The sequence below is a fragment of the Berghia stephanieae genome, chromosome 1, assembly GCF_034508935.2.
Source record: "Berghia stephanieae isolate SIO BIC M18660-M18661 chromosome 1, UCSD_Bste_1.3, whole genome shotgun sequence".
NCBI classification, from domain to species: Eukaryota; Metazoa; Mollusca; class Gastropoda; order Nudibranchia; family Aeolidiidae; genus Berghia; species Berghia stephanieae.
In genome coordinates this window covers 104,432,945-104,445,042 of record NC_088360.1, presented here as the reverse complement: position 1 = coordinate 104,445,042, position 12,098 = coordinate 104,432,945, and the positions used below count along the sequence as shown (strand labels likewise).

Below are 12,098 nucleotides of genomic sequence, written 5' to 3'. Positions count from 1 at the left end.
AGTAAAACTAATACCAGCACCATCTCCTCCTCTCCCACCACCCCCCTTCCAGTCCTCATAATAAAGCTATACTACCGTCCCATACGGTCCTATATCACTTATAGGCACATTTTTAACAATGATAATTATCTAAGCCAAAATAATCAACCGCTTACACGGGCTAAAAATAATATATTTTTAAAGCGCCGAATTGTCAACAAATATTTCATGGATTACGCCCCTTTGTTTTAATATAGCTCATATAGGCGGATTTTCATCTCCCTATTTTACACTGTTAGAGGAATTTCTCAATGTGGTTCTATATCAACATCGATTAATAGTGGTCTCAAGTTACTTTGTACCAAATTTGGTGCTTTCATCACTAATTTGCACAATTTTACCCTAATTCCCCTAGCTATACTGGACAGATAGAGTTGAGGGTGTGGCCATGAGATGTTAGTGTCTTCGGTAAATTTTTTATGATATCTGTTTGACTCAACGAACTTTCAACTGACTTTAAATTATAAAAGGAAATCAAGTTATCTGTTTATCTATCTGTAAAAAATACATTTCTATTTTTCAAATCTTTCAGTAGAGTTGTGCGCCGTATCAATTTTTTTATTGACTCAAATAAGCACAATGTTCTTCACAATGCTATATTTTTTGAAGAAAGTTTAGCGTGGTAAATGATAAATTGAACACAGTAGTTACTCAGAGTTCGTGCTGTTTATTTTCGAGTGAAAGTGAAAGTAGAAGTGAGTAAGACAAAGAGAAAGATACCACATTACAACGTTACGTAATTCACATATAAAAGAGTTCATCAGTGTATGTCGATGCGATGATCGCCACACAACTCCCCCCAGCACAGACATACACTGTCGTCCAGGTATTTGGGACGTCTCGTGCAACGTCCAGCCCGCGTAGTTGTCGTATCTGGTATTGGTTGGTTTGGGGCTTGGACGACTTCTGGTTCGTTCTCACTGGTTGGGTTTGGAGGTCGTCCATGCCTACGGTGGTCGGAAACAGGCACTGGTGTTGTCAGGTCAACATGAGCAGGTTTCAGACGATCGATAGATACATGCTCATGTCGTCCACCCACGTCGACGAGAAATGTCTTTGAGTTTTTTTCGATGACCTGAAAGGGTCCCGTGTAAGGACGACCGAGCGGTCCACCGTGGGCGTCGTTCCGTAGAAACACATATTTGGCCTTGGTTAGACGATGAGGTACAAACGAGCTGGATTTGCCGTGTTGAGATGCTGGGTGATTGTTGTATGGAGCTTTATTGAAGGTTTCTGTTCTCTTTTGTGCCAGGAATGTGTGCGCCGACCATGGGGAGGTGGTTTCCGAGACAAATTCCCCGGGAACGGTGAGTGGTTCACCATAAACGAGCTCTGCAACTGACACGCCGATGTCTTCTTTGGGAACTGTTCGGAGACCAAGCAAAACCCATGGCAGTTCGTCTAGCCAGTTTGGGTTTGTAAGGCGAGCTTTCAGGGATGTTTTCAATGTCCGATGGAACCTTTCAATCATCCCATTGGATTGTGGATGATATGCTGTCGTTCTATGGATGCGAGCGCCAAGGTGGAGCGATACTTCTGTCCAAAGAGAGGAAGTAAATTGTGGTCCGCGGTCTGATGTGATGTCTAGAGGTGTTCCAAACCTGGAGATCCAACCATGGACTAGAGCATTTGCGCAGTCTTTCGCTGTAGTACTCCGTAAAGGTACAATTTCAGGCCAACGGGTGTTCCGATCTATAATTGTGAAGAGATGAGTATACCCGTCAGATGGAGGCAAAGGGCCGACTAAATCGACATGAATGTGACTAAAACGTTTAGCGGGAACTTCAAATGTCTCAAGTGGGGCTTTGACATGTGTGTGCACCTTTGATCTCTGGCAAGGTAAACACTCGCTTGTCCATTTATTATCTGTCTTCTCATGTCGGGCCATACAAATTTGTCGGCTATCAGCCTCCTTGTTGTATTCCTTCCGGGATGAGAAAGGTTATGTATGATGTCAAAAACAGATTTTCTGAAATTTTCGGGAACAATCGGGCGGGGTTTTCCTGTCGCTGTATCGCATTTAAGTATAGGTCCGTCTTCTGTGATTGGCATAGGGACTATGTTGAGGCTTGGGTAGGCGGTATGGTAGGGAGTTTGGTTTTCCTCGTCCATTTGGTCCTTTGCCATGGCAGCGTAGTCTATTCCGAGGGTAACGCTACTGATCCCAGCTCTAGACAGACAATCAGCTACTGTATTCGACTTTCCGGATATGTGGCGAATGTCCGTGGTGAATTGAGAAATGAAAGCAAGCTGTCGTTGTTGTCGGGCTGTCCAAGGATCAGTTGCCTTTGCCATTGCATCGGCGAGTGGTTTGTGATCGGTATAGGCAGTGAACTTTCTGCCTTCCAGGAGGAAACGGAAATGTCGGATGGCTAAATGTAAGGCAAGGAGTTCTCTGTCGTACGTGCTATATTTTTGCTCTGGTGGTCTTAGTTGGCGGCTGAAAAAACCTAGCGGTTGCCATTTACCGTCCACAAATTGTTGAAACACTGCCCCCACAGCCAGGTCGGACGCATCTGTTGACAGGGCAATAAGTGCTTCTACTTCGGGATGAGCCAACATGGTGATTTGAGCGAGTGCTGTTTTGCTGTCTTCGAAGGCTTTTGTCATTTCTTCAGTCCAAACCAGTTTATGAATTGGTTTCATGGCCTTCATCGATTGGTAGAGGGGGTGTAATAATTCTGCCGCGTGGGGAATGAACCGGTGATAGAAATTTATCATTCCTAGAAATTCTTGCAGGCCTTTTACAGTTGTCGGTTTTGGAAAATCGGTAATTGCATCCACTTTGTCTGGGTGGGGGATTGTTCCAGATTTCGTAACCCGATGTCCAAGAAAATCTATGGTGGTTACACCAAAGACACATTTCTCCAGGCGTATTACAAGGCCGAAATCGCTGAGTCGTTTAAAAACTGCTTTGAGGTGAAGTTTGTGTTCTTTTTCATTTTGGCTGGCTACAAGGATGTCGTCTAAATAGGCAAACGTGCAGCTCATATCCTGGAAGAGTGTATCCATCAGGCGTTGAAAGGCTTGTGCTGAATTCTTTAACCCGAAAGGCATCCTTAGGAATTCAAAAAGACCGAAAGGGGTAATGACAGCAGTTTTGGGCACATCGTCGGGATGGACGGGAATTTGGTGGTAACCGCGGACAAGATCTATCTTTGAAAAGATAGATTTTCCTGCCAATTGGGCGGTGAAATCGTGAATGTGAGGTATTGGGTAACGATCTGGAGTTGTTTTTTCGTTGAGGCGACGATAGTCTCCACAGGGGCGCCAACTGCCATTTGATTTGGGTACCATGTGTAGTGGTGATGCCCACGGCTGCTTGATTTCCGAACAATGCCCATCTTTTCCATTTCACTAAATTCCTCTTTGGCTAGGAGTAGCTTCTCTGGTGTAAGTCGTCGGGCTCTGGCGAAGACGGGAGGGCCGGTGGTTGGAATATGATGGCGTATGCCATGTTTGACTTCCTCCGTGGAGAATGTTTGTTGTAGCAGCTCTGGAAATTCGTTCAGAATTCTTCGAAATGGATTAGACGTTGTTTCAATCATGGCTAATTCCTGTGTTTCAATCGTTTGGACTGAACATGGTGATGAAACATAAAAGTCTGCTTCGATGAGACGGCCCCGTCGTAAATCCACCAACAAGTTATGAGCACGTAAGAAGTCGGCGCCGAGAAGAGGATGTTTAACTTCTGCAATGATCAAGCGCGCTTGGTACACACGATCGTTGATTTTTAATGACACGTTGCGCGAGCCATATGTTTTAATAGTTGTTCCATTCGCTGCTTGAAGTGGTGGGTGTGGAGGGCAGGAATTTTTGTCACGCCAGGTCGCTGGGACGACGGACACTTGTGCACCGGTATCAACAAGAAAGTGTGAGCCTGAATGTTTATCTGTCACGAAAAGTTGCTTGTTACTACCAGGGCCAACGCTCGTGACGTTTAAAGTTGTTGACCCTGTCGATCGTTTCCCTGTTCTTTGTTGAGGCCGAATTTTTGACAAGGGGGCAGGCATTTCTTCGCATCTTTCCCATATTTCCTATGATACCAGCAGAGTGCAGATTGGGGTTCTGTTGGGGTTTTCTTTGTATATTTCTGTCTGATCTGGTGTACGTTGTCAAAATGTGTTGATATGGAGACAAAAAGCTGATCTGCCTCTTGGGCCAAAAGTCTAGGATTTGTTTTAGAACTTGAGTTTGCAAGAGGTGCGCGGATGTAGTCGGGGAGCTGTTGCAAAAAAATGTGACGAAATAGGAAACAAGGTTCGTGGTTACCCAGGAGAGCAAGCATTTTGTCCATCAGCACCGACGGTTTGTTGTCACCTAGCCCTTGTAAATTAAAAAGGGCTTGGGCTCTTTCTTCCTCTGTCATTTGGTAGGCCGAAAGTAAAAAGTTTTTAATAGTGTCATATTTGTTGTTTGTAGGAGGTGCGGTCAGGATTGACAGTGCGCGGTTTGCTGTGTCTGTGTCGAGTGCCGCAACAACATGATAATACTTCGTTTCATCTGCGAGTATTCCGCGAAGCGCAAACTGTGCCTCGGCTTGCGCGAACCATGCCACTGGGCTTGTGGACCAGAAAGTGGGTAGTTTAACAGCTACTGCCGCTAATTCCATATTTGTACTTGTTTGAAGTTAAGTTTGTGTTGAGGTGAAAAATACGTCTCACCTGTCGGGGTCACCAATGTAGCGTGGTAAATGATAAATTGAACACAGTAGTTACTCAGAGTTCGTGCTGTTTATTTTCGAGTGAAAGTGAAAGTAGAAGTGAGTAAGACAAAGAGAAAGATACCACATTACAACGTTACGTAATTCACATATAAAAGAGTTCATCAGTGTATGTCGATGCGATGATCGCCACAAAAGGATATATATATATATATCTTGATAGATTATATTACAATTCCAGATTTTAATTATTAGGAATATTTGTAATTTGACCATTTTATGACGCATTCTCCAATCTGCCGTTCTCTTGAAAATCACGTATTAAACATTTTGGCCAGAAAACTCGTCCTTCAAATATCGATCGATTAAAATGACCCTCAACTTGGCAAAAATCTCCCAAACCGGTTTCCACCGAAAGTCCCAAGTTTGAGAGATTTGCCAAGTTGAGGGTCATTTTAATCGATCGATATTTGAAGGACGAGATTTCTGGCCAAAATTTTAAATACATTTGTTTTGTTGTTTTTTTTCAAGAGTGCGGCGGCAGCACTGGCAAGATACGAGTTTGTTTTTTTTTTTAAACATGATTTGTATCTTTTGATTTTTGTTTTTCCAAATAGCCTAGATAGAGAGTACCAACGTTTTGTTGTATTATATTTATATTGGGAAAAAAAGAATATTCCATTTTTATTTAATAAAGTGGAAGGAATATTATTTTGTGTTGAGAGACATACTTTTTTGTCAGGAAATTTGATATTATGTGTTGAGATGAATTTCTTGTTGCTAAGAAAGGGCGTGTTTGTTCCATTTTTTAAAAACGGAATAAATATTGATTTAAAATAGTGGTGTTTGTATGTCAGTGTATTGGTACTTTTGTGTGTGTGGGAGGGTGTTTGTGTGTTTATGTGTGTGTGTGTTGTATGTGTTGTATGTGTGTATGTTTATGTGGGTGTCTACGTGTGTGTTTTTGTGTGTATGTGTGTGTGTATATGTCCATGTGTGTGTAGGTTTGTGTGTGTTTTTGTGTGTATGTTTGTGTGTATGTATGTATGTATGTGTTTGTGTTTGTGTGTGTATGTTTTTGTTTGTGTGTGCGTGTGTGTGTGCTTGAGTTTGTTATCGTCATCATCATTTTTATGATATCATAATCATCATCATCATCATGGCGGACGCCATTATCCCCATCACCGCTCTTATGTAATACTTGCAACAAGTATAAAAGTGTATCCAGATGAGAAAAACATTATAAATCTGATCATGATCATGTTTTGACTTTTATATATACATTCTGAACGCATGACATGTGAAAAAGTTCTAGTCAGCATGAAGAATAAAAAGAACCGATTTTTTTCTTTGTTTAGAACCAAGCTGCTGGTTGTTGGGCGGACGTGACATCAGACTATTGAATCCAATTATTAGCTATGTCAACAAAAGTGAACGACTCTTTCTTTGACTTTGAGTAACTCGTACGTACCTACAAGTCCATAACAATAACCATCGCTCAAGGCGACAACAATGGGATGATCAGTGGCGTGGCATGCTTCCAGTATTGGGTGGGGCCAGAATCAGAAGGGCGAAAAATGAGCTTTTATATAGAGCAATATCCACTTAACGTGCTCAAAGCGCTTTACAAGGGGTCCCTGGCTAACAGCAACACTTGACATGTAGGACGAGACATAACGCCTGTTAGGCGATATTACAAATTTTGTTTTCGAACAGAGACAATGCTGTTATTTTACGCCTGAGTACGGTGAGAGAATGTGAATAAAGAGCCTTTTCCAAGGACCCAACTATGCGCCGAGCGAGGCTCGAAGCAACGACCTTCCGATCCGAAAGCAAGTGTCATACCACAAGACCACATAGCTGGCTTAAAACATGTTATATTTGTAAATACAAAAGAAAGGGAAAAAAATTAAAAGACTTACTCAAATAAATAAGAGGTGGTATATACCATTACTCAGTTTTATTAATTTATTTTTTAAATGCTGTCATCCATTATTAAAAGATGGATGCGGTGCCATGCCAGGCACCAAATCAACCAATATCGTCACGCCCCTGTATTACCTTTCCAGGTGCTCGAGGTTATTGGTCACATTGGAATATGTACTCAACATGACCCACACAGTGAAAAGTGTTCAAAGCTTTTGAAATACCCAACATCACAATTGGTCATTTTATTCAGCTTGATACATGGGTATGTTTACAACTTTCATAGACAAAGGAGTCTTTTTACATTTTTTGAGAAATGTCCAATCGTTGCACAGAAACGAATCATGTCATCGATGACCCGGTTGGTCGAAAACATGAAGAGAGATAGTATGCGCTTGGCTAAGAAGCTCACAACATTGCCATCCGGAAGTATAACGGACCAACACACAAAACTATGTGTAACCTTGAACGTTTATAGTCAGGTTAATACAGTTTAGTGAGAATTACTCATAAACGCGGATGGCAAACAACAAACCTGAGTGACGTCACTTACTTCTATCTATTGTGTGTTGGTCCGTTATAGATAGTATGCGCTTGGCTAAGAAGCTCACAACATTGCTATCCGGAAGTATAACGGACCAACACACAAACCGCTGTGTAATCATGATCCTTTATAGTCAGGTTAATACATTTTAGTGAGAATTACTCATAAACGCGGATGGCAAAAAACATGAGTGACGTCAACTTCGACCTATCTATATTTCCGGATGGCAATGTTGTGATTTTCTTAGTCAAGCGCACAGAGATTACTCTCATTGAAAACAAGGTCATATTATTGATGTAATCGGCTACATCAATATTACTTTTACGCCCACCCTATTTGGTTAGCAGTTACCGAAAATACGTAATGAAGCTACTTATGAAATCTATATTAATAAAAGAAAGGGCAAGTCTGTCAGTCTGTCTGTGTGTTTGTATGTGTGTGTGTGTCGACTACAGGGATAATCATGCTATGAAAATGAGTTAGTTCGTTAATATTTTTATCCTTTTGATGCATATCATTAAGAAATTAAGGAGCAGGCACCGGTGTAAGATAAAGAACTGAAGAAGTGTGTATGAAAGGTGTCAGACAAAGCAAGAAAGAAAAATACAAGAAAAAAAAACCGTCCCAAAAAATCAGTCCACCTCTGATAAGTTTAATTGTTATGGGCCCTTTTTTTCGTAATGGAAACACTCTAAAACCAACGTAAAATAGTAGCCATTTCGACAAGGTTGAAACAAGCCTATAACTTCGTTCGGTTATCAGACCTGAAATATGTGCACATCAACTTGAACGCTTGGAGGTTGGGCCGACATGCCGATATCGTAACAGTTAAGCACTAAATATCCCAATAATACTAAATTACTTTGAATAACTAAGGAACAATTTGGTAGGCCTTCCGTAAAATCCTCAACGTTGCATCTCTTTCCTAGCATTTTCACCGTAGATTTTTGTCAGGCTCTTATTAATCTATTCAATTTGTAAAAAAATAGATGCTGTGCGTTTGGCTAAGATACTCACAACATTGACACCCGGAAAATAACCGGACCAGCACATAAAACTATGTGTAACCTTGACCGTTTATAATCTGGTTAATACAGTTTAGTGAGAATTAGATACTCAAAAACGCGGATAGCGAAAAAAAAAAAAAACAATAACAAAGACCTGAGTGACATCAACTTCGTTCTATACCTAAAGATAGTGTTCGCTTGGCTAAGAATCTCACAACATTGCCATCCGGAAGTATAAAACACCAACACACAAAACTATGTGTAACCTTGAACGTTTATAGTCTGGTTCATACAGTTTAGCGAGAAGCACTCATAAACGTGGATGGCAAAAAAACAATAACAAAGATCTGAGTGACGAGAACTTCGTTCTATATCAAAAAATAAAAAAAGGTTTAAATAAAAGAATAATTTCCAGCCAAAATGTATTAAATGAGTTTTGTGAATTTTAGTCAGAATTGGTCGCCCACTCACCAGTGATAATGACAGTGGTAACCAATCTCTCAACCATCTTATGATAGTGTAACACGATCTCTCCCGTGCTCGAAAAAAAAACTCATATTTAAAATTTTGGCCAAAAAACTCGTCCTTCAAATATCGATCTATTCAAATGACCCTCACTTTGGCTAATTTTCTTCACGAAGTCCCAGGTTTTAGAGCCTAGACGAGGTAGGGTCATTTAAAACGATCGATAATTGAAGGACGAGTTTTCTGGCCAAATTTTGAATGCGTTGTTTTTTTTGTTTTTTTTTTTATTTCAGAGTATGGCACCGTCCTCATTATTATTATTATTATTATTATTATTATTATTATTATTATTATTATTATTATTATTATTATTATTATTATTATTCATCATCATCATCATCATCATCATCATCATCATCATCATCATCATCATCATCATCATCATCATCATCATCATTCATTATTATTATTATTATTATTATTATTATTATTATTATTATTATTATTATTATTATTATTTATTATTATTGTTATTATTATTATTGTTATTATTATTATTATTATATTATTATTATTATTATTATTATTATTATTATTATTATTATATTATTATTATTATTATTACTACTACTATTGCTACTAGCATTATTACTCTTATTGCAATTATTATGATTATAATCATCATCATCATCATCATCACCGTCATCATCATCATCATCATCATCATCATCATCATCAACAACAACAACATTGGTCGCCTAGTCTGTTATTCAAACCAAATCCTTGATTGCAATAAGCAGCGCCATTGAGACAGATCGTCGGGATAAATCAACACCTGACATAATGTCACAAAGGACAGAAAAGGGAGAAATATACCCTCGTGATTACCTTGCAATCGCACGCAGTTTATCATCATAACTGTCTATTATATACTCTGGTAAGCCTATGAGTGAGATCATGCAGTCATTTTTCCATTATCGAGAATTTGATAACCCGGATAAATATATATATATATATATATATATATATATATATATATATATATATATATATATATATATATATATAATATATATATATATACATGTCGTCGACACGGCGATTTTTGTCTGTCTGTTTATTTTAATATTTTTTTCTTTTTGATTGTTTGTTTTGGTTTGGTTTGGTTTTGTTGCTTTGTTGATTTGTGTGTGCTTGTGTGTGTTTTGGGGTGATTTTGGGGGGATTTTTTTTATTGGTTTGTTTGTTTTGTTTTTTTTTTTTTTGTTGTTTTTTTTGTTTTGTTTTGTTTTTTTTTTTTGCTCTTGTTTGTTTGCGTTTGTCTAGTTTATTCGTGTTTATTGTTGTTGTGTTCTGTTTTGTTTTGTTTTGTTTTTGTTTTGTGTGGCTATGTGGTTCTCTGGTATGGCTACACGCCTTCATACCGAAAGGGGGCAGGTGTCTAGGCCCGCTCTGGGCGGCGCATCCTTGAGTCCTTGGAAAAGGCTCTTTACTCACATTCTCTCACCCTATCTACACAGGTGTAAAATGAGCACCTGACCGTTCACAGAGTTGTCTCCGTGGGAAAGAAAAAACACTGTAAAACCGCCTATCATGTGTCACGTCTCGTCCTACTACATGTTAACTGTTGCTGTTGGCTATGGGCCCTTTGTGAAGCGCTTTAAGCACGTTCATAGAGTATTGCGTTATATAAACGCTAAAGGATTTGGTTTGGTTTGGTTAAAATACCTAGGGCAATATCCAATGTACAAAGTATGTATCTAACCAATCATCGGTGCTTTCCTTATCTAGCGGCCGGGCAATGTCTCGCCTGAGGCATAAATACTCGTACATAAGAAAAAGGCTTTTGTAAGATAAGATAAGATAAGATAAGATATACTTTATTGATCCTGAATGGAAATTACTATAATGTTACACATCATTTATCGTTATATTAGCACAGATTTATACACTGTCATGAACTAATTGATGAAAATACGTAGCTAATTAAAAGCAAAATAAACATCAAATTAATTAAATAAAATAAAATATCCATAAAATATAAAGCAGTTACAAGCAATGCTATAAAAATTGGACATGAGAGTAGAGTAGAGTTGTAATAATAGATTTGTAATGTAACTAGAATTTTGAAAATAGATTGTGAAGGATTGAACATAGCAACCCAGGTTCATAAAAAGTAAATTGAATGTATAAATATATAAATACTGTAGATATAGCACCATGTAAACATGCATAAATAAATATATTTTTGAGAGAACTAATTGTTGAGGACAAGGGTACCAGAAATGGAATATTCACATTATCAATGCTGATGGAAAGATGTATTGAAGTATATAAAAGATCTGTATATGTGTTTCATCGACTATTCAAAAGCCTTTGATAAAGTACAACACGAAAAACTATTCAAAATTCTATCATCCTTGGACATTGATGGTAAAGATTTAAGAATATTACGGAATTTGTACTGGGAACAAGAAGCAGCAATGCGTGTTGACAACGAGCTAAGCAGTTTTACACCTATTAGAAGAGGAGTTAGGCAGGGGTGTGTTTTGTCTCCAGATTTATTCAACCTCTATAGTGAAATGATATTAAGAGATATCGAACATAAGAAGGGGGTGTGTATTGGAGGAAAGAATGTAACAAATCTGAGGTATGCAGATGATACGGTTCTACTTGCAGAATCTGAACATGAACTACAAGAATTACTGGATGTTGTAGTCAGGAGTAGTGAAAATATGGGACTGGAACTGAATATATCTAAAACAGAATGTATGACGGTATCTAAAAATAATAACCCACCAGCCTGTGTAATAACAAGCAGAGGACAAACAATACAACAAGTTGAATGTTTCAAATATTTAGGCTTCAATGTAACATCCAATGGAAAATCAGATTGTGAAATAAAGAAAAGAATAGGTATGGCGAAGAATACATTCAACCAGCTGCATACAATTATGAAAAACAGGAATATTAGCATGAAAACAAAAATCAAAGTCCTGGATTGCCATGTACTGTCTGTGCTGCTATATGGTTGTGAGAGCTGGACCATAAACAAGACCATGGTTAAAAGACTGGAGGCAGTGGAAATGTGGTTTTACAGAAGAATGATGAGGGTGTCATGGATGGAAAGGAAAAGAAATGAAGAAATTTTAGAAATGGCAAACAGAAAAAGATCACTGATAACAAAAATCATCAAACGCCAAATGGAATTTTTAGGACACATTATCCGCCACCCTGGTTTGGAAGTACTCGCCTTGACTGGAAAGATGAATGGAAAAAGAATAAGAGGAAGACAAAGAATAACGTATTTGAAAGGGATAAGAACTTGGACAGATGAAGCTGAGAAAGGTGGCGCTGCTTTAATAGAATTGGCAAGAGATAGATCAGCTTGGCGGAAGATGACCTCCGACGTCTGCTTCAGATATGGAACTACATGAGATGAGAATTGATGAAA

The 12,098-nt window shown here is 38.7% G+C and overlaps 1 protein-coding gene across 1 annotated transcript; it reads right to left on the bottom strand.

The window, feature by feature from the left end:
- Positions 1-3,979: 3,979 nt before the first annotated feature.
- On the bottom strand, positions 3,980-4,651 carry LOC144962413 (uncharacterized). Its single transcript, XM_078895336.1, has one exon. The coding sequence runs from the start codon at positions 4,649-4,651 to the stop codon at positions 3,980-3,982; it is 672 nt and encodes a 223-aa protein (XP_078751462.1).
- Positions 4,652-12,098: the final 7,447 nt, after the last annotated feature.

Excerpts from the sequence above, each read along its gene's own strand:
- LOC144962413 (XM_078895336.1), bottom strand. The coding sequence starts at position 4,651 with ATGGAATTAGCGGCAGTAGCTGTTAAACTACCCACTTTCTGGTCCACA.